We start from the raw sequence: 23,178 nt of genomic DNA on the forward strand, positions 1-23,178 counted from the left end.
TTGGCCACAAATGTACATCCTACTCCAAACTGATGAATTATTGTGGCCTAAAGTCAGTCGTTTCAGTTTTATTGTCCTACTCCTGTACATTTAATGCAATTCTAGACATTTATAGGTCACTCATAAAATATTGTTATACTTTGTTATTTGTAATGCACAACTTATATATTTTTAAAAGGTTTGAAAGCAACAATATGTTATATAATATCAAAGCATTGTTTTGGTCAGCATTGAAATGTATACATTTTAAAAAATGACATGTAAAATACCTGATAACTTGCCACAAGACAAAGCTAGCTATATGCTGTTTTCAATCACAAAAACAATTAGAGTATAATGCACATTTTTACACTAAGACAGTGTTTCCCAAGCCTGTTACTGAAGGCACACCAACAGTTCATATTTTCAAACTTTTCCTAGTCAAACACACCTGAATAAACTTATCAGAACATAAAAAGAGACTCCAAAACCTGAAGATAATGGGTCAGATAAGGGAGACATTTAAAATATGTACTGTTGGTGTGCCTTCAGGAACATGGTTGGGAAACAAGTCTTCCCAAGTCAGAAAAACTATGTTGTTTTGTGTGGATTAATATAGATTAATATGTAGCACATGTGCCTTTATGGCGTATATAATCTCTATCATCATTTTTTTAAGTGGAGATCAAAACAGGATGTCTCGTCTTTGCCCCGTGTATAAAATGCAAAACCGCTTGTTCAAGTCGTGACGTGGAATACTGTTTCCGGGTCCAAGCCACTACTACTTGGAATTGAGAAAATATTCATTTGTGACCAACTTTTATTCATCACACAATTAAGTGAATTTTATATAAAATCATGGTAGTCTCTGGACTTGCTGCATCACACACACCAATATTTCAACAATTTATAAAAAAAATGTATCACTTTCTGGCTATCAGATATTAAGCATGAATAAATATATTGCGATCATGATTTTCGAAAATATTACAGCGCTTTGTAAAGTTTATTATTACCATATGTTGGGTCTCCCCATACAGTTTGATAGAGTGCTTGGACCCAAAAGCCGCTTCACGTGACGTCACACTCAACAAGCGGATTTAGTAAAATACTGTAATCTATTGCAAACATCTTACATGAGCTCCAGGATGCCAGCGCATTAAACCCCTGCGCTGTGTAGCGAGGATGTTGCCTGCATGTACAAAGTTCCCTTAAAAGAAACAAAAAAACATATTAATATAAAATGAAAGAGAATGAAACAAAAACACATGTATACATAGACTAGCAGTTAGGCATGGGCTGGTATAAGATACTGACGCTATGATAACCTTGGATAAAAATAAAAAACTACTCTCAATACATGCTCTTTTTAAATGTTTGGGTAAAAAACAAAAACCTTTTCCCTCTTGAAACCCAATAGATGTTATTTTGAGAAACTTTTATAATATTTTGGAACAATAAACATGTCAGGCTACATAATTAAAATGACTCATTGACTTCTGCTGTCTCCATTTGTTCCAAAAACAACTTACATATACCGTAGGAACGGTATAGCAGACTATTTTGGCATTTTTAAACCTTGCCTTTACCAAAATGAGGTATAGCTTGAAAGTGATTATTGTCCCATGCCTAAAAATCAGTAGTAAGAAATAAATAGCACAAAAATCATTATGTAGTTTTAACATCATATCAGGGTCAACAAAGAACACACCATCTTGTTTTTTGTAGCCGTATCTGCGACCAGTACTTTTTCCTCCAAGGTTTTTGCTGCTCCCTCCTGACTTCTTTGAAGCAAACCTTGCCAGTACAACAGTGGGTGTTTCACTGAACAGAATACCTGCAATGAAAAACAGCATCTGAATAAGTGCAACATACTGGATGACGTTCTTCATTGATATCATTTTGATATAAATGCTTGTGAACTAGGCAAGTATTAACGATCTAAATTACCATGTACAAAATGAGGCAAATCAGTTAGTTTTAACACACTTTAATTAATGTTGACACATGCTCACTTTGCAAATGATGGCTTAGCACGCTACTGTCAACTCACAGTCATTTCAAAAACCCGAAAGGAAACGCAGTCCGCTATTATTACACGCCATCAACTATTATTCGGTGCTGACATACACAATACATCACACAATCCCAAAATAAAATCGAAAAACATGTCACTTACAGGATCTGGATCGCAACAGCAAGGACGCGAGCGCCGCCATCTTGAATGACGTAAGCATGACGTGGTGGGCGCTTTCCCGTGATCCTTCAGGGCCCGCGAACTGAAGAATCTGACTGCGGTGAGTAGAGAGAAATACACAAAGTTAGCGAATGTTACGTTTGTACAGTTAGGAATAGATTATTTAAGAGGATGTGGAGTTGTATTAGCAGTTGTGATTTTTCAATGCATGTGGTTTGCGCTCTTAAGTTGGAAACTTTTGTTCTGTGCTGTCTTCCTGTTCGTGTTTGCCAATGTAAATAACAGTTGTCTGAAGTCATGTCTGACGATTCTTTTAATGTTGATGGATGAATATAACGTTAGAAATGTCCGCACTTTTTTACTTTTACTAAAATCCTGTTTCGACCAAATATCCTTGTTTCATTTTTGTTAAATTAATCATATTTCCTTGATACAATACTGGAATAACACAGAGTGGACTGCTTAGCTGGTGTTATCAGTCTCCCTATAAGTCAATTATATTGAGGTAAAGTTGGTTTGATATTTGCACATTCAGACTTCTTAATAATATAACTTCAGAAAAGTATTCTTTGCAAACTCTAAATAATGAAATCATATTAGCAGCCAATGGCTATTAAAGTACAACATCAGTCAGTTAAATAGTGCTAATGTTGTGCTAAAGTCATTCTTTCATAGGATTTCAAAGCCAACATTTTAAAAATGTGTATATATCTATGGCCTGTCACAAGTTGTAACTGTGCCAAAATGTAGGAATGTACGACTACAAAAATAACTTTACGTCAATGTCCATTATAAGTTACCTTGCTTGCTGTCAGGTTTTGTTTAAACACATTGATTCACAGTTCTAATCTGCTAGCGATAGTGTCTTTGTTAATCTGTTATGAAGCAATTATGCAAAAAAAGTTAAATGTATTTTTTTAATTACATAAAAATTATGAGCAATACAAATTATAAGTGTTTAAAATGTTCCTGAAATTGTTTTCAAACAATCATAATATACTACTATTTTTTTATTAAGATTTAAGATTGTGTTTGTTTACCTGAATAAGATTTTAACAAATTAAAAATTAAAAAGTGCAGTATTTTAACAAATTAAAAATTTAATTATTTATTTAGTTTTTTTTTTTATTATCATTAAAATACATATTATATCAAATAATATAGTGCAATATGTGTAGTGTGTCACTTTCCATCTTGCAATTTGTCTACATTTAGATAAATTCATCTAAGTGAATTTACAGTGCTCAGCATATATGAGTACACCCCCCACAAATCTCTCATTTAAATTATGAGATGCTTTACAATATTATATTTGTGAATATACAATAGTTTATTTAGTAATAAAGCCAAATGTGGAGCTTATCTAACAAAATAACTTGCAATAATGGTTAAAAAAATGTGTAGCCCAAATTTATATGTTAGAGAAAAATATTAAATAAAAATTTCAAAAATAGCAAAAATCAAGAAAAACACAAAATATATACAATTTCGTTGAAATGTTGTAGTTTGTCATTTTTTTCTTGCAATATTCTGCTTGAATTTATTTGTATTATCTTACCATTTCTAAAGATGTTCTGTGACTAAAATATTATTTTAATAAATATATCTGTTTTGTTCAAATACACCAATATATATTACCTATATTCACTGAGAAATTGATAAAAATATTAATTTTCAAAATGGGGTGTATTCATTTATATACTGTATCTGCACAGAAAGCATATCAACTATAAGCATCTAATGTAATGTTTTAACTAACTTTTGTGACAAATGTCAAATTATAGGTGAAGTAATGTAATTCAGCATGTTTATTATATTTATGTTAAATGAAAAAAGCTCTTTTTGACAAATGTGTAAAATTAGTGATTTGTATGGTAAAAGTACAAAGATTTTAAATTACAATCAAATGGTACTTTGTGACTGGACTGTGAGTCTTTTAACATGTCAACAAATGCTTCTTGTTCTAAATATGCCTGATAAGATTTTTATGCTATGTAATCGCTGTGCGATTTGGGGAAATATCTAATTGCAATTTTAATTTTTTTGACAGATATTACCCTTATCAGCGATTTCCTGTTTTTTATATTATTATTGTGGGCTTAGTTCGGTTTCACAATTCTGATTGGGCAGAACCAATGTATGCTCACTCATTTGGCTAGTAAGACTGTCACACACAGCCGGTGGGTGTTCTGTCGATTTGTCCTACCTTGTCATTTAAAAAGTAGGTAGCACATTGACACATGACACAATATGCTACCCATCAGATTTTGCAACCAGTGTAAATTTTAATGTGGATTAGTGTGAAATGAAGCTGTAATATCGCCCTAACCTACCTAATCCCTAACCCCAACCTCAGAACCATTCAAAAACAGTGTTGGTAGCATAATCTGATGGGTAGGATAAAATGTCAGGACACTGGCAGTCACGCATTTGCTTAAGGTGAAGGAAATTAAATAGTACATATATAGATTTCATAATGCAGCCTCTTGTGATTAACTAATCGCGATGTTTCAAATTGCGATAGAGATTCAATTTCGATTAATCACACAGCCCTATATGTAATCTATTTTCACCCTGAATGCCAATTTAGAGGGTGTCTTATGGTAAATATTTTTACTCTTAAAAAATGAATAAAACACAGGACACATTCTAATGGACAGATTTCAGCTAAATTAGAAAATACAGTTAAAGTCAGAATTATTAGCCCCCCTTTCAATTTTTTTCTTTTTTAAATATTTCCAAAATTATGTTTAACAGAGCAAGGAAATTTTCACAGTATGTCCGATAATATTTTTTCTTCTGGAGAAAGTCTTATTTGTTTTATTTCGGCTAGAATAAAAGCAGTTTTTAATTTTTTAAACCATTTTAGGGTCAAAATTATTAGCCCATTTAAGCTATATATTTTTTCGATAGTCTACAGAACAAACCGTTGTTATACAAAAACTTGCCTAATTGACCTAACATTTAAATGTCACTTTAAGCTGTATAGAAGTGTCTTGAAAAATATCCAGTCAAATATTATTTACTGTCATCATGGCTGTAAGGCTGTAAGGGGGGGGGGGGCTAATAATTCAGGGGGGCTAATAATTTTGACTTCAACTGTATGTATTGCTAAGACTGCTTGTTAATAAACTTTTTACTCTAACCTTTCTGTCAGACCACAGATTTTTGTATGACACCTCAGCATGACTTGCGTCAGCAGACCTGGATTCGTCTTAAGTGACAGCGACTCAAGTGGTTCAGAAGAGCTGCCTGTGTTCAATTTCTCCCAATCAAAAACCAGACAGAACAACTTGGTGGTTTTAGACAGTTCAACCTCAGAAATGGCTCCTGTTGCAAATCCAGTTTCATTTCTGAAGGTCCAAACTTCTGTTGGAGCAACTAAAAGTGACGTGTTGATGGTCAGCAGTGACAGCGAGGAGGAGGAGGAGCCTATGATTCCCTTAGCTGTGAGACTCAAACAGAAACAGTGTGGTCTGGCTACATCCGCCACCAATGCAGAGCAGAGCCGGGCTTCCAATGCAGTTTCAAATGGATGTTCACGCCTCTTAGATGTTCCAGCATATCATATCAACCCCGAGGCCCAGCCAGTTGAACGTAACAAGATCTGTAGCAACATAACAAGGCAGTACAGCTCAAACAACGATGCACCATACCTTACAAAAGAACCTGAAGCAGAGAATGGCACTTACCTGGCCAAACGCAAGAAAACCCCAGCAGAAGTGGAGGCTGCCAGACAAGAAGCCCTGAGGAAAAGAGCAATTCGAGAGCACCAACAGGAAGAGAAGGAGAGATTGAGGATGGAGAAGAAAGCTCTGGCTGATGCTGTGAAAGCCCTAAGGCCAGAAGAGTGCATCAAACACACGGTGGTGACGGTCGACCCAGGTAGGTGGCAGTGTGTGCCTGCAGTGCTCATCTCTGCTGTCACTGTTGCTTTCAGTGTTCTGTGCGCTTTGATACTTTTCCCGAGTTGTTAAAAAGCACTGGCATGAGGTATTAAGCTGCATTTGCTGAATGGATTAGTATTGATTAGCTGTCTCTCCCCCGTAGGCCTGCTGCAGCTGGAAGGTGGCGGCGCTCTCCTGACTTCTCTGCATGCCATGGGCTGCAACTGTGCCATAGAGAAGCAGTCTCTTCCTCGCAGTGTCACCTGGGCGAGACGCTCGCCCTGCCCTCAGGCACGACATCTCTCTACAAATACAGATGCACCAAAGAACCTTTTAAATGCATTTCATGTTATTAGCTGTAGGAAGTAGACAGTGATGAAATAATATTTCCTTCTGGCTGATAGGCATGCACGATACTGAAAAGATCAGTATTTCTGCGATATATTTGTTCTATATTTCTGCGATATATTTAGCAAAATAAACACAATTTCACAAGATGAATTGAACAGCTATGTTTGGAAACAATTTAAATGAAATTTTCTATTGATTGACTTGATTTTGTAGGGGAACAAATCGTGCATGAATTGTAATAAACAAATTTCAATAGCTAAATGCGATAGAACTAATATAAAAGTGAAATAAACACTGCTTTATGGTTTTCAGGGTATAGTCTAGTCATATTCAGGTAAAGAAACTGAAAAAAAATCTAATATAAAACACTGCAAAGACTTCTTTTTAAATAGTTCAATAAAAAGATTTTCTTTTAAAATTACAAACGGTAAAATTGCTTGTGTCTGAATGATTTAACCTCTCTTAGAACTTAAAAACCTGCACAACATATACACTTTTACTCCATTATGCTTAAACTCTGCAGTAACTCCACAAATTTAGTGCATTTTGAACTGTGGCTTTATAATCCCAATATAAATAATCCTAAATTATTTAATTCAAACCCAACATTGTAGTTTCTGCGATGTGACTATTGCGGATGTGCACATTGCAATATCGATGCTGCAACAATATAAATAATGCAGCCCTTAGGTACTAAAAATGTTGGATTTTTGCTCTAAAATTATTTTGAAAGATTGAAATCATTTATTGTAACAGTGGCGTCTAAAGGATGAAACGTCACTGAAACTTTCTCTCACCTCAAGTGTTTTTTTTTTCTGTTGAACAAAAGAAAATATTTTGAAGAATTTTAGAAACTGGTTACCACCCACCAAGCAATTGCCATTTAATGTAATGAAATCCTAATAGACGTCTTAAGAATATCCCAAAACTAAACAAGTCATCAAATACACAGCAATGATTGTAAAGTCTGTCTAATCTGTTTATTTGATTACATGCCTATTATATTTTTACTGACAGCCCACATTTAGCCTTGTTTTAGCCAAGACATCTATGTTTAGACTTCTTTAATTAATATTTTTTAAAAATGCTTTCTGGGCATTGACTTTCATAGTAGGAAAAACAAATACTATAGTATGGAAGTCAGTGGTTACTGGTTTGCAACATTTTTCTAAATATCTTCTTTTGTGTTCAACAGAAAAAAGAAACTCAAACAGGTTTGTGATAAGTGAAGGGTGAGTAAATGATAACAGAACTGAGAACATGTTTTGACTGTTTATCATCTATTTCACAGCTTAGATAAAAAAACAGCAGTTATAAGATCAGTCTGCTTGAAAAGGGATCATCATTTACTGAACACTATGAAATCCAATCTATAATGATTTGAATTCCTAATTCTCTAGTTTAATCTTTTAGTGTGTGCTGTTTTCTGTACACACATGAACTTTGCTAAGCTTTTTTAGCATGCATGCCTTCTTAAATTTGTTTAAAAGCTTTGTTAATGTTTATATGAGAGTGATTTCTTAATTCTTTTTTATTTTTACATTTTGTAGATTGTATTAACTCTAAAAATATTGAACTTAATTAATATGGGACATCAAGCTGGAAGGGCATCCGCTGCATAAAACAATTGCTGGATGAGTTGGCGGTTCATTCCGCTGTGGCGACCCCAGATTAATAAAAGGACTAAGCCGAAAAGAAAATGAATGAATATAGGACATCATAGGATAGATTTTAAATATCGTCTCGATCAAACATTGTTCTTAGAGTCAAAAGGTTGAGAATTACTGATCTTAATCTTTTTATTCCTGGTTTTACAGTTCATTTTTATGTTTTATTTGCAGAGTGGTGAGATGAAGTCTTTTCCGGAGTCACATACTGTCATCCAAGTTCCAGTGGATGACTTTGTGACCATGATTAACAGCTATTGCAAGGTAGGCAAATTATGCTCCAACATGGTGTGAATTCCTATTGGGCCATCATAATGACTTAATTAACTATTAATAGGATAATTGTTTGATGTGCTGGATGTGCCCTTTGTGTATGATGTGGCAGCTAAAGATGAAATTAAAAAGAGTTTTTGGCCGAAAGGGCAAGAAGAGAACTAGCAGTTTTGACCTTTCCAAGAAGAGTCAGAGCAATTAAGGGTAATGAATATAATTACGGGATCACATCTCAATTATGTAAAAATGATCCACAAGCTCTTTAAACTATGGCATTTTTTAATCTTTGAGAAATGCATGTCTTCAGAATTTTGACAGCCTTGGGATTTCTCTTCTGTGTGGGGCTTTTTGGTTTTTAATATAGAGGCAAAGCAGCAGTGTTTTGACTGATACTGGGATATCGCTGACTGCCTGGATACAAGGACTTATGAGCAGGAATCCAGGCAGAACCCTCAGTCTAGTTGTGATTGACATAGAGAAGTACTTCAGGTGAGTGACTTATTAAGAGTGTCAGTTTCAATGCGCATCCACTTTAAGAAAATACAAGCTTTACTTATGGTATTAAACGGTATGTTGTTTTACTTGTTAAACAGCATGATAATTGAATGAGTGCTCTATATAACACTGGGATACAAAATCTTTTTGATCAGTAAACTTTACAATATGAAGAAAGTTCTTAAAGTGCATATTTGTTTGATACATGTGCAAACTCAAATGCCTTTGCTTAAAATTTTGGGCATTGATACATGTACCTCTATACCCTTTATTAAGAATTGTATTGAATTATTTATTAATTTTGTATGTTTTGTTAATATGTAGTTATATAGTCATCAGCGATGGTAATAACGGCACTATAAAAAAAACGGCAATACTTTTTTTCAGTAAAGTGCAATCAAATGAATTTCTGTTTCTCCCGTTAAAAACACTGTTGCTGTTACTGACAATAAAATCAGTACGGGTGTATGTGTTCAGGGCTGGGGTGAGACACATAACCAAGTAGTGATGATGATTGGTGTGTCTGTAAATGTGGTGTAACTGAGAATCATTCAGAGGCAGAGTGGTGCATTCACACACAAACGACCAGAAGTCAGAAGGCAAATCCAACAAGTTCAAAGGTAGCTTTTGCAAACTGGAAATATGAGCACAACTTTTCTCAATTTTCTAATATTTATAATGATATGTTGAATTTGATTGTTGTCTCTCACATTGTCTCGCAGCAACATTAAAATAGTGTAGATTAGTGTATTATCAATGTTTAATATTTATTTTATAGTTGACAAATTAATTTTTTTCCCCTGATAATTACTTTATTTATATCTTTTAAAGGAATATGCCCAACACTGAGAGTCATTCACTATTAAGATGTTTTTGTTGCCTTTTATGTACAGAAAATTGCACAGAAAGTACTTTAAAGGGATCGTCTAGGGCTGCACGATTCTGGCTAAAATAAGAATCATGATTTATTTTTTTTTTAGCTTTAAGTCAAGATCGCGATTTTCTCACGATTCTGTAGATGTAAAATAAAGGTTAAAATGAGTAGGTTATTATTATTATTTCTTAAACCTATGATAAAATAACAAAAATAATATTGAGCCTAAGTGTAGGTCTGCTGTTGGTTAAAATGCTAAATTTTGCATAGACTTGGAATGGTGGACTTAAACAGACTTTAGATATGTCCTGTTCGTGAATTCACAGTAAAGTGATTACATCAGAATGCACCTATTCACAATTCTGAAATTGAATTATTATGTTTAAGACATATGCTTGTCATTGAGACATTATTAGACCTTTTTTTCACTGGTAAAATAAGACATTCGTCATGATCCGATTTCCTCTTGAATTATATTAAACGTTATATAGGCTAGAGAAGTTATACTGACCCAGTAAACATTTAAATGCTTGTCGTAATCATAACTCTAAAATGCGATATGATCATTTAAATGATGTGTGCGCAGGTTTCACTTTCATTGCTGAGTGCGGTTCATGTCATAGCTGCTGTCACTTTGAGGAAAAAACATACATGCAAATCATACTTTCCGCATGGTTCCCAAACGATCGCTCAGTGCAACAAACCGAACCTTATTTATAACCGTATTACCTGTTATTCACAACCTATGCAGGTTCTGTTCACTAAAGTAGACATCATTGTGCACATGTGATTTCACGGCCGCAAATACATCATTACATTAAGACAGAAATGACATTTTTTGGGTGAATTATATCTTATAAATACAGTATTTCTAACGCCATTTGGAGGTGTCCATGTTGCTGTGAAGACTTGTGCAACCGCCTTTATGCTTTTTTCCTGACCTTGAAAATACACTCGGTTGAATTGTAGAAATACTGAATTAAGATCACGTGTAGGTCTTTTTTCGATTAATCCTGCAGCTCTAGTATCGTCCATCCAAAAATGAAAATGTACTCACCCTGAAATGATAACAAACCATTGTGAGTTTTTTTTTCTTCTGCTGAACACAAAGGATGATCTTTGAAGAAAGCTGAAAACCTGTAACCATTGAAGCCCATAGTAATAAAAACAAATAGTATGAAAGTCAATGGTTATAGCTTTGCAAAATTTTTCTAAACATCTTCTATTGTGTTTATTAGAGTGAATAAACAAACTTATAAATGATGTGACAGAATTTACATTTTTGGGTGGACTATCCTTTTAATGGCAAACGTATTTTAAAAGAAAACTTAGCATGAAACATATTATGATTTGTTTTGAAAGATCTAATGAAAAGTTTTATAATTGCTCACTTTAAATGCACTTTTGCAGATCCCAGAATTCAAAATGTCAGAAGAAATACCGTGAGGCAGTGCTGGGCGAGGAGAAGAATGTGGGACTTCAGGGAGGGCAGAAAAAGAGAAGAAAGAAAGACGATATCAATCAGCTTCCTGAGGTCTCGCGAGTGCAGGTGGAGGAGGTAAGCTGAACCACTTCATTGGCAGTCGATATAAATTCATGGCTGTATTTGAGGTCCTCTGCTTCAACTCAGCCTTTCTTCCCTCACCTGTCCATCAGGCTTTGGTAGACCTGCAGTTGCAAACCGGGGTGCAAGTTCGCTTCCTCTCTACCTGGAAAGACTTCACTGATTATATTACCATGTCAACCAAAGCAGTAGCTGAGGCGCCGTTCAAGTGAGTGGGAAGCCACGGTTTCCATATTTATCACTTACCGACCAGCTGCATCTTTAGCTGCTGTGGTCTATTTCTTTCTTACTTCGTGAGTGTTTATTCTTTCCAGGCGGGAGCGGGAGAAGACGGGATTTACGTTTTGTTTGGAGAGTGAGTGGGCTGGGGGTCAGAAGGTAGACCGCACAGGGAACGGCCTTCTGCAAGTTTGGAGGAGACAAATACAGCAGTTGAACCGCGTCAGCCTTGATATGGCCAGTGCTATACTCAGTGCCTACCCCTCTCCTCGGCTCCTTGCTCAGGTTAAATTTGTTTTTATTCATGAAGTGAACCATATTTTCTTTTTCTTTTTTTAACTCTGTTTCCGTCCATCTATTTTGAATGCACATTTTGGAATATTGCCTAAAACTGCTTAATAGAAACACCAAGATGCACATAAATTTAGAAAATTAGTAAAAAACTGAGTAGAATATTTTTTTTATCTGATAAGAAATGCACACAAACTACAATGGAAACGCATTTACTGAATAAATTACAGCATGACCATAAAAAAATAATGTGATTTTGTTTAAACAGGTCATTTAAGAACACAAATTGGCATGATTGGACAGCGTTTATGGACAAACCAACAGAACAACCACTTTGTAAAATATCTTAAATATTGTTTTGGTCATTCTAAAATGTCTTAGCCAAAGTTCGCTTCGGTAATATTACCTCCCAGAACTGTTTTGAGCACCTACACTACAAAAGATTCAATTCACCTGTAGCGCATGTCTTTGGACTGTGAGGGAAACCGGAGCACCCGGGAAAAACCGGGTGCCCGGAGGAAACCCACGCCAACAGAGAACATGCAAACTCCACACAGAAATGTCAACTGACCCAGCCGGGGCTTGAATTAGTGACCTTCTTGCTGTGAGGTGACCGTGCTACCCACTGCGCCACCGTGCTGCCCTCTGAGATAAAATATTTAGAGGAATTTATACAAGACAAAAAGATCCACAATGGCTTTTTCTACCATTGCAAATTTTCTTTTCAATATTTGGCACCATTTTTTCAGAAAGTAATTAATTTGTTCTCTTGGACTCATTAAATGGAAACAGTGCTTTAGTTGCTAATGTTTTATGTGATATACCAGTTTTGTCTAATTTTCATATTTACATAGACATAGCTATTTGGTGTATGACGTTTAGGCCCAATCCCAATTCTACACCTTAGCCCATCCCCTTAACCCCTAATAATAATTTGACAGTGTTTTACCGTAATGCTTAAAAAAGAAAAACGCTAAAATAAGAACCGCTAAATTTCGATATCTATAATCCCTAATAATGACTCCTGTATAGCAGTCCCACAACATTCTGTCACTCGAATCCCCTGTCAGAAAAGTCTAATGATAGTGGCTGACAATGAGCTTTTTACAGTGTCTGGTATAATGTTAATGTTGTTTTTGCATAGATGAATATGGCCATAGTGTAAATGCACAGTACAGTTACGATCTTATTGCCAAATTATATAGTTATGATAACATGATAAATGCCTTCAGCGATTTCCTGAAGATAAATACCAAAAAATACCTTCAATAACTACAGCATGATATTGTCGATCTCATGACATATGATGACGTGTGCAGGTGTTGTAGTGGTGTCCCATTTCTTAGGGGTACATTTCGAAGCCCCTTCACACTCTGTTTCAAGGGCCAAGGGGAAGGGGTACAAAAATAGAATTGTGATTGGGCCTTAATGTGAGATCTTAGGCTTGAATGTACATTTGTTACTTGCAGGCATACACACGGTGCAGATCTGAAAAGGAAAAAGTTGCTCTCCTGTCAGACTTACTCATTCGTCGTGGAGAGGGTGTGACATCTACAACCCGCAGAGTCGGTCCAGAACTTTCCAAACGAGTGTATCTTATGATGACCTCAAGTGATGACCAGCAACCCCTCGATTCTGCATGATTCTTGTAGAGTATATAAGGTCAAATGACAAACTAACTGTGATGTATGTCTTACATTTTTGATGCAAAGTCAGTTTGCTTCAGTTATTTATAAGCTATTTTGATGGACTTATTTTGAATTTTCTGAATTGTTTTCTTATTATAAATCATTTCTATTAAATACTTCTTAAAGTACCCTTAAAAACATTTTACTTCACCTTCATCAAAACTAGTTTTCCTCTTTCTGTACCCTCTCTACACTTGACGTGAACCTTGAAACTTATTGCTTTCCTAGAATGCTGTTTGAGTTTTTTGTTCACTTCATCTTCGTAGCAAATAACCTTGTTAGACAGAAGCCTTTTCAGCCTTTTCTTTTCGCACATTTGGAGGTTTTTAAGACCCGTAGCATAAACCGAAGCAGTTTAGTTTAGAAAGAATTCCCTCTATATTATATTTACATGTTTTAGCAGCACCAGAGAGGGAATTGTTAATTGAAAAAGCAACGGTTTCAGCCTTGGCTTTTTTCCTGTTTAAGGCACTACTGCAAGCCTTTCGGAACCAAAATGGCCCCTTGAGCACACCATACTCACTGTCTAAGGACTGTAGAGGCTCATGGCTCATTTCCAGCACATTAGAGAATGGCACCTGACCAAGGAGTGTCTTGTTGCCTGAAACGAGCAGTGGGGTAACGAGCCGTTAAATGTGCTTAAGAGATGAGCTGCATGCTTCATCCCAGTCCCTGAAGGCAGTATTTCCTCTACAGTTTAAGGGACGGCATAACAAACTATGGGCTAGTAGGTGTGTGCTTGTGCCAAAGGGAATTAAACCGGCAGAATTACCACCGCTTGGAAAGGGATCACCTTGGAGTGATTGTTTACTGAACACTATGAAATCCAATTTTCGTGTACTCTGAACACAGACTCTAATAGCTTTTATGACCTAGAGTCTGCAGCGCTAACATCTTCAGTGGCTTGTGAATGGTGGAATGAGAGTTTAAGTTCCAAAAAGGAGTAGTAGCATACTTAAAACTCGCAATGCATCTCTATTAACCGAAATATTTCAGAGGAATAGTCTCTCTCTTGGTTTCTCTTGGATTGCCGTGGCTCTGTTTATCTCGAGCTACTGTATGAGCAATGTGCATATGTGAGTCAATGCTGTTCCAAATGATAGATTGGACCCTGTAAAGCATTTCCGTTCAGCGGTGTAGCAGTTTCTCATTTTCTGGTGCACGCAAGATTCTTCCTGCTCCTTGTTGGAGATTAATAAGAATCAGGAGTGGCGGTAGGTCAACGTCGGCCACCTTCACTCACAGTCAATAGAGTGGGAAGCAAAGCAGGGCTGTTAGTCACTGTCTCTCCCTGGATATTCTCAACTCGGCTCATCTCGTGGAAAAATGCACCATCTTATCGGCCGCCACACAAGATGGAGTGCCACAGGCGGTGCTGTGTATGGTTTCGTGAGCCCGTTTTGTTCCAGTTACACTTTCGTATTTGCACTTCCAATTTCTTGAGTTGTGCCATAGTAGTGCCACCTGTAGTGTGCTGGGCCTCTGTTGACATTGGCATAGTAATAACACATTTCCTCAGGCAATGATATGGCAACAAGGCTGATAATATCCTTCCATTGCATTCTTGATGTGTTTTGCCTTGGCGCTCGGTGAATCACCATCCACTAAGAGCCACTTGCTAAAATGACAAGAGAGAATGTCAAAGACTCTAACAATCTATTTCAGAGTGCGAGTAGGCCGGCCACTGTGGTATTGGTTTCCTTGCCACCAGCGTTCAATCAATGTTTCCTGCTTCTCTTTAAAAAATAAATCATTATGTGGCTCTGCTTCTTTGTTCATTTGCAAATCAGACACAAACGATTCGAGCGTTCAGATCCAGTTCTTCTGGGAAAAGAGATACAAAACCCTCAAGAAAACAACTTTGGCTGCCAGAGCTAGAGGCTTTTCAACTTCAGAGGAAAAAACATTGCATTGTTATTGCAGGGTTTTGTTTTCTACCTTGCCCTCTCTAACCAGCCTTTTTTTTTTTTGTAAATACTGCACATATGTTCAGAGTTTTCTTCTCTTGTGGTGGATTATTTTGTTGTTTTTCTGTGTGTGCTTTTTTTCTTTTTTCTTTTATTGATGGCCACATGAGGGCAGAATTGCTTCGCTGTGACTCAACATTAACCAGACCAGTAAATTCACACTGGGATCGCTGTTCTCAGCCTGATGTTATATTGAACGTCACTGAGGGATCCAACGAGGCACCAAAGCTGTCCTCAAAATCAAACAAATATATTAATATCATCATGAACCTCATAGACTGAACATTATGCAAGATTGTGTGTTAGGTGCCTTTTCATTTTGATGGTTTCTTTTACCTAATAGCCAGTAATTCATTACACAGCTTAATTCTCCCTGTAAATGAGCACATATTTAATGTAGCTGGAGTTTGTGTTACGTTTGGATTTACGATTTAAAGTTATGTTTTTGGACTATGCAAGGACTTTTCTTCTGAATTAAATATAAAATGTCTTTTTATTTCATCAAATAACAAAAAATATTGAAGGTTTTCTGACATTTTTATATTCTTTTGTAAATAATTCCAATGTTTTAACTTCAGAAGAGTTAAGATAATCAATATTTAGTGCAACATCCCTGATTTTCAATTACAACAATCAATGGTCTAAATGCACAGCTAGTGTTTTTCAGCCTATGATTAACTTCTGGTGAAAGTCTTATGTGACTGTTTTTAATTTCATATGGTTTCTTTTACAGCATCGATGTTGTAATATAATTCAAATACAATCAATTAAAAAGACGTAAGCATCCATTTGGTTGGTGAAGCATAAAAAGAGACGAAAGACCGTTTAATCGCAGGTGTCGTCATTAGCAGCAGGCTAGCGCAAAAACTCCATTGATAATACTGGGGTAAAATGAAAGACATGGTGCGGAAAAATATAATTTAATGCAGTGCTTCTTGTTTGCTCTGATACCCACTTTATATTGTATCTCAGGGTTGGGGGTGGGTTGTAGATCGCGGACTGAGGGGGGACTTATGTTCATTTTTGAGCCCTATCTGTACACGTGCCTGCACCGGGTTTCGGGCAACCGCAGCGATTGGATATTATACCATAGTCGGCGATCCTGGGGTGTTATAGATTGCACAAAAAAGCAGAGGACCAGGGGGTTGAGGGGAATTATGGGAGTTTTCCCGGGAAAAAATAACAAAACGGGAAATAACCATCCACGTCCATCCACATTTATTTTTTTTCATAGCTGTCTCCATTTAAACATTTACTTCAGTTTCACTGTAGTTTTATGTAGATTTGTTTGTTTAAAATATTGGTAACACTTAATCTTGCAGTCCTGTTCCACTTAAACACGGTTATTCTAGTAATTGCTGTTTAATAACTACAATAGGTGCTAACCCTGAACCTACTCCTAAATCATTCATTCATTCATTTTCTTGTCGGCTTAGTCCCTTTATTAATCTGGGGTCGCCACAGTGGAATGAACCGCCAACTTATCCAGCATTTGTTTTACGCAGTGGATGCCCTTCCAGCCGCAACCCATCTCTGGAAACATCCACACACATACACATTCACACTTATACACTACGGACAATTTAGCTTACCCAATTCACCTGTACCGCATGTCTTTGAACTGTGGGGGAAACCGGAGCACCCGGAGGAAACCCACGCGAACGCAGGGAGAACATGCAAACTCCACACAGAAACTGACCCAGCTAAGGCTTGAACCAGCAACCTTTTTGCTGTGAGGCGACAGCACTTGCTCCTAAATCAAAACTGTAAAAACATAATGTACACAGTTGTCTTATTTTACAGTACATTTTTAGAAAAATACACTGAAAGTATACGTGAAATTGCATGTACTGTAAAATGAAGTGCAAGCAGAATATTTGTTGCAAAAATATCAACAGTGTGCTAGCTGATTTGCTTCAGAGATTAAGCTATCTAGATCATGATTTATATTGCAATGCTTTACTAGCTAACCCTCCAGCTCTATCAAGCCCTTACAGGTGATCCAGAATGCAGCAGCACGACCAGTCTTCCATCAATCTAAGAGGAGCCGCGTCACAGCCCTCTTGGTTACCATGCACTATGCTTGGAGGGAAGCACATAGGACCACCTACTGGTCTGCACGCTCTTACCTACACACTCTCCTCCAGATTCATGGTCCTCCTTATTCCCTGCAGTCAGTCGAAGTGTAATCCCTGGTGGCAGCATCACAGCGTGGTATGTGCTCTATAACGTATAGGTACAACACCCAACACAAAAAAGCGCATGGTAAAGTACGTGAACGGACTCCTGAAATATTAGGTAGTTAACCAGTTCAAACATCTGATGTTTGTTTTTCGCTACATAGATGGCAGGGCTGCATAATATATCGTTTCAGCATCGATATCGCGATGTGCGCATCTGCAATAGTCACATCGCAAAGATATGCAATCTCCAGTCTGGATTATAGTTGACCTGGAGCTACAGAACTGTATTTAATCACTGTATTTATACATTTTATGCAACAACAAAAAAATTTTTGCTTACTTAGAGTTTTTGTCTTCGTTTCTAGTCCATATATCCACATTTCAAAGTGAAGGCATTGTTTAACTTACCCCACCTGCAGATAATTTTGCTTGTTTTAAGGAAAAAACTTACTTAATTTAAGAATTTCTTACTTGATTTAAGAATTTTGTTTAGATATTTAACCTAAAAATGAGACAGCAAAGAAAAGCATTTTTTGCATTTTGATCATTAAATTTATGTACCTGAATACTGTTAGACTCCCCAAAAAATGTCAAATAGTGCTAATCAACTATCTTGTGAAACTATTTACATTGCAAAATGTATCGCATAAAAATAAAATAGCGCAATAACAGATTTTTTAATTGATGGACTACCTAAAACTGTACTGTAACTAGTTATTACCCAGTCATTGTAATCTAGAATAAGTACAGAGTATGATGATAAAAAACAGGGCTCTGAAATAAAGTGTGACCAAAGTTTTATTTTATTTATGATTCTTTTTTTTTAAATAAAGGGATTATTACAGTTCTTCAAAATGTAAAATAAGATTGTCATTTAAAGAGCTCTCATGTAAATTGCTCAAGCTAATAAGATTTAGTAGCCTAAACACTTTTTCTTGTACATTCCCATCACAAATAAAATGAAGCACCACACTGTGAAAAAACACAAAAAAACAATGTTGACTCAACTTAACTTTAAGCCAACAAACTTAATTTTTGAGCTGACTCAAATTTCAACTACAATTATTTCACTTGACTTGATTTAAGTTGAGTAAACCTAAAAATGTCCTGAAGTTTGTTGCCTTTGTTGAGTCAAGTTGAGTTTTTTTACAGTGCACTATTTTGATGTACAATCTTTATTTTTAATATAATGTACAGATGTTTACTGTAATTGATTTTGGTTTTGGCTCTAGACATCATCTGCTTCTTGGGCAGTGCAGGCACAGATATTCCTGTGGTGTTCAATGGTAAAGCATGATGGTAAGTGTGTTCCATTTCTTTATTTTTACTTTTAGCAGCATTTAACAACAATACAGTTACTGCAGAGACTAGATATCAGAGACTGATATCTACAGAGATAGCATCCAGTGAGCATGCCAGGTCTGTATGAAAAAAAATAAATAAATCAACCCAAAAACCAATCAAAAATATTTGAAACCCAAATTTTACTTGCCACTTCTTAACCTTGGATAAATATTTTATAGTCACGTTGATTTATTATGCACAATTTACACAGAAATTTTAAATACTCCAAGCTTCACAAAACTCATAATCCAGTACAGACGTATTACTGGTTAAATGTGTAACATTTCAATGCTCACAATTTTTGCAATATTGCAAACCTTTTAATCCAGCTGAAAATTCAACCCACTCAACAGCTTAAAATGTGGCCAATTTCACGGGAAAATCAAACTTGGCAACACCGACTGAATTGCGTAATTTCAACATGGCATACATGCCTGGATCATGCATAATTAAAGCACTATTTATAGAAAACTGTTGAGTTCAGTCTTCATCTATGTGGGTTAACCCTATTCCGTTGACAAGTCACAAAAAAAAACATTTATAATCTGTGTTTATAACATTTGTGCAATTCATTCAAGGCTTTTGAAGATCTACTGATGTACATTTAAACATGCAGTGCTATTTAATGTGTTCTGTTGACATTATTTCAACCGAAACTCGGAAGACCAGGTGGTGCATATTAAGTAACCCCTCCCTTTTTCAATGTTGCCAATAACATTGTATTTTTATCACAACTCTGCCAGATGAGCTTGGTAAAGCTGCATTTGACAGCTCATGACAGGCACAGTCTAATAGTAATGTTAAGTCTGTCTAACTATTTCTCCACTACTCCCCTATATCCTTATTTTAAAATATAGCAATCTGTAGAATTCAAAGTGTCTGATATGTATGCATGAAGTGATATAGACCAGTTTAATGTGGCCCATGAACATTTCCTGGAAAATCCAACTGTAACAAGAGACAATTCAATCATAACTTCATGTTAAAACAGCTATCATAACATTATTTATAAATATGTCGTCACCTTAGAATTATAAGGTTCTATCTGACATTTTTGTCAAAAATTAGTTATTGACATTTTCTTATTAAATGACAACTTATTTACATTATGGGATGTTTTTTTTTTCTTAAATGTTACACACATACTGTTTGCTATATGGAAAGCAAAAACTTTGAAGCTCAATATATCTCAAAATTATTCAGAACGCAGAGAGAACCTTATAATTCCAAGGTGACGATGTGTCTTTTTTTGGATCCTCAGAAGCTATAGAAATTAAAAATGTAAAACAGAAACTACATTGGCACCATTGTTTTTGTGTACATACTTTAAAATGGTCTATATGATATGAATAGTTCAACCATATTCCAGCGGAAGTGAGAGACTGCAAGTTTAGAATGTTTATATATTCGAAAAGTTTTTGAGCATATTCATTGTGTTTGTGCCATCCATCCGTCTCTTCTCTTCTTGTTTCTTTCTTTGAATTAGCAGGGTTTGAACGCGAGTAACACAAGACAGTCCAGTGATGTCGTTTCGAAAATGTTTAATAACAACTTAACTGAACTATATTACACGGTCAAAAACTGTCTTGCTTCCATCTTCATGACACAACAACAACTTCCTTCCTTGAAGTGACATCAGCATATACTCTATATTAAAAATTAAATTACCTTTAGTAAAATATTTTCGAGTTTTGCTTTTCACATTATTATTAATTTAACATAAATAAACCAATGAACTTATGGCTCTTACACATTGTTTTTGAGCATGCTAGCTTAAAAATAACAAGGCTATCATAATTCTACTGCCACAATTTTTTTTTTTTTTTTTAAGTATTTCCGGGGTTATATTAAGACAATTAACACTATACAAGCTCTCCCTGACAACTTGGACAAAGGGATTGGTCACCCAGAAATTAAAAGCCATATCATTACCCAGCAGGCACAGGACGTCCACATGATGTCAGATTGACATTGTACCCCAGCATCAAGAGGACGGTCTATTTCGTTTGTAAATGAAAATGGGTTAATGTCAAAACCCAACAATGTCAATGTCTAACGTCCTTTTTTGTTTTTGGTCACTTTCTAACACAACCTAAATTCAAACAAATATCAGTGTCATTTGATGTTTTGGTCACCTGACGTCACAACCTTAATCTAACCTAATATCAATGTCTTATGATGTTGTGTGCCTGCTGGGAAGCTCCTGGCATTATTTTGTAGAGTAATATGTGGTTTGCAAATCAAGAACATTTATCATTTATCAAGACAATTGCATACACTTGTATGTATATATGTGTGTATATATATATATATATATATATATATATATATATATATATATATATATATATATATATATATGTATGTATATATGTATATAAAATCCAACTGATTTTCAGCATTTAAAATACATATATGTGATTGAAGGCTTCTGATTCATAATTTATTATCACAGTGTTTCCTCTAGGATTTTTGCAACATAGGCTTATTGTGAAAACGTAGCCCTGCGGACGTTTCTGGAGACAGCGAATTACGTAGGTGGAGGCATTTCATTTCTTTAAACAAACGCTACGGGGCGGTGTGACGCCATTCCTTTTCGCGCTTACCAGCTGACCGCTTGCCATTCGTATGGACCAGTATGCAACCAGTTTGTCCCATTAGCACGCCACGTCCATCGGCGTATTTGAGATGCAGAGAGGAGTTGACCACGAAGACGGGGGTTTGAGTCCGGTGAAGAGTGGTTCCAAAAAGCAGGTAAGACAAAAACAGAATCCAAAATATAAAACAAACAAGTGAATAACAGGGTGAGGATGTGGTAAAAAAAAGTCAGACCAGGGCTTTTATTTTTTTGGATTGTTTTTGAAACGTGTTGGTTGGGTTTAGGGAAGCGGGTGGGCGGGTCAATCGATAAAATTGGTTGGGTTTAGGGAAGGGGGAGGGTGGGTCAGCCGATCGTTCGCTCAGTCAGTCAGAAAGTCTATCCAAAAGTTAGTCGACAGTGGCCCAAAAGTGAGAACAGCAGGCGCGAATGGCACTCGCGAGGGAAATTTGAGATCTCGAAAAGCATACACGGCGACCTCAGGCGGATTCGTGAAAACAAAAACTGCAGAAAAACGTGACGCCGGGACGTATTTCGCGGTCTCCAGAAACGTCCATGGAGGTACGTTTTCAGAATGAGCCTGGGTTGGATTTTTTCCAGTTGTGGTGGCAGGCATTTTTACACAGATCTTCCAAATACCTATGGAGTTATTTCAATGACAAATGTCATTGCAAGTTGAGTTCACATTTATGTAATACGAGCATGCGAATCTCTTTACTTGCGCGCAGATTTCCTCTGTTCATGCCCAAAACTTCTTGCACACCCTCAAATATATGCTTCTTCAACTACTCAAATTTTCTTGTGCGCTCTCAAATAAACACAGCTGAAGTGTAATTTATTGCGTTTATGTAATGAGAATGTCTCCAATATTTATTAGATTTGCTAGGAATGTTTTTGAATGTCTCTAATAAACCTACAGAACGGCATTGATGCTTCCTGAAGTAAAGTGAAACAGCCATAAATTCCAGCAGGAGGCTTCATGCATCATGGACAGTCAGTCATTCATTACATTTTGGTGCGATTGTAACCTGCTATTAAAAAAAAAAAACAGCAACAACTGAAGGTTTTGAATGAGAAGCTGTAATGTAGCCATGGCGGGAATGAATTTTGGTGTGGTGCCCCGCAATTGAGGAATGAAGGAAATGGAAACCATGTATCTTTATGAGAGTAATCTTTTGCTTTTATTAGTTTGTTGTCCAGATAATTTGTGCTGCTTATAAGGGAGCAAAGATTCTTCTTTTTTCATGGTGAGTCATGATAACAAGTGTGTTCCATAATCTAACTTTTGCGTCACTAAACAGTACTAGCGTATTTATATTTGAAGAGAATCCTTCCTATCCATCCACATCTTAAGCGCATTTTTTCATCCTCAAAGAGCGTCCACACTCCGAAAGGCCATCAAAAAGCAGATAGACAATCCCATTGACGGCCCTTAAGAAATCGGATCATTATCTCTGTTTTCCGCTCACTTTCTCCTCACAATCTAAGTTTCGCTGTGGGAGGCTGTGCTCTCGGAAGGGTGCTTGAGAGTTTGAGGCTGCTGTGTGGAATCAGGCCAGTGCTCTATTTACTTTAGATCCCAGGCCTCAGCCCTGCAGGG

The 23,178-nt window shown here is 36.3% G+C and overlaps 2 protein-coding genes across 2 annotated transcripts in view; one reads left to right on the forward strand and one right to left on the reverse strand.

Moving 5' to 3' along the window:
* Window positions 1-2,237, reverse strand: part of mrpl27 (mitochondrial ribosomal protein L27) — a 6,348-nt gene extending 4,111 nt beyond the window's left edge. The window contains exons 1-3 of the mRNA XM_056469813.1: window positions 2,159-2,237; window positions 1,691-1,816; window positions 1,116-1,189 (exon numbers count right to left, since the gene is read on the reverse strand). Of these exons, the coding sequence (XP_056325788.1) occupies window positions 1,116-1,189; window positions 1,691-1,816; window positions 2,159-2,216 (258 nt within the window). The 5' untranslated portion in view covers window positions 2,217-2,237. The remainder of the gene's footprint in view (window positions 1-1,115; window positions 1,190-1,690; window positions 1,817-2,158) is intronic.
* On the forward strand, window positions 2,222-13,632 carry eme1 (essential meiotic structure-specific endonuclease 1). The gene is made up of 9 exons (XM_056469812.1): window positions 2,222-2,276; window positions 5,334-6,061; window positions 6,227-6,354; window positions 8,256-8,345; window positions 8,719-8,843; window positions 11,134-11,281; window positions 11,380-11,495; window positions 11,602-11,791; window positions 13,267-13,632. The coding sequence occupies exons 2-9, from the start codon at window positions 5,362-5,364 to the stop codon at window positions 13,438-13,440; spliced, it is 1,671 nt and encodes a 556-aa protein (XP_056325787.1). The 5' UTR covers window positions 2,222-2,276; window positions 5,334-5,361; the 3' UTR covers window positions 13,441-13,632.
* The last annotated feature ends 9,546 nt before the right edge of the window (window positions 13,633-23,178 follow it).

This window comes from Danio aesculapii, chromosome 12 (assembly GCF_903798145.1).
Source record: "Danio aesculapii chromosome 12, fDanAes4.1, whole genome shotgun sequence".
In the NCBI taxonomy this organism is placed as follows: domain Eukaryota; kingdom Metazoa; phylum Chordata; class Actinopteri; order Cypriniformes; family Danionidae; genus Danio; species Danio aesculapii.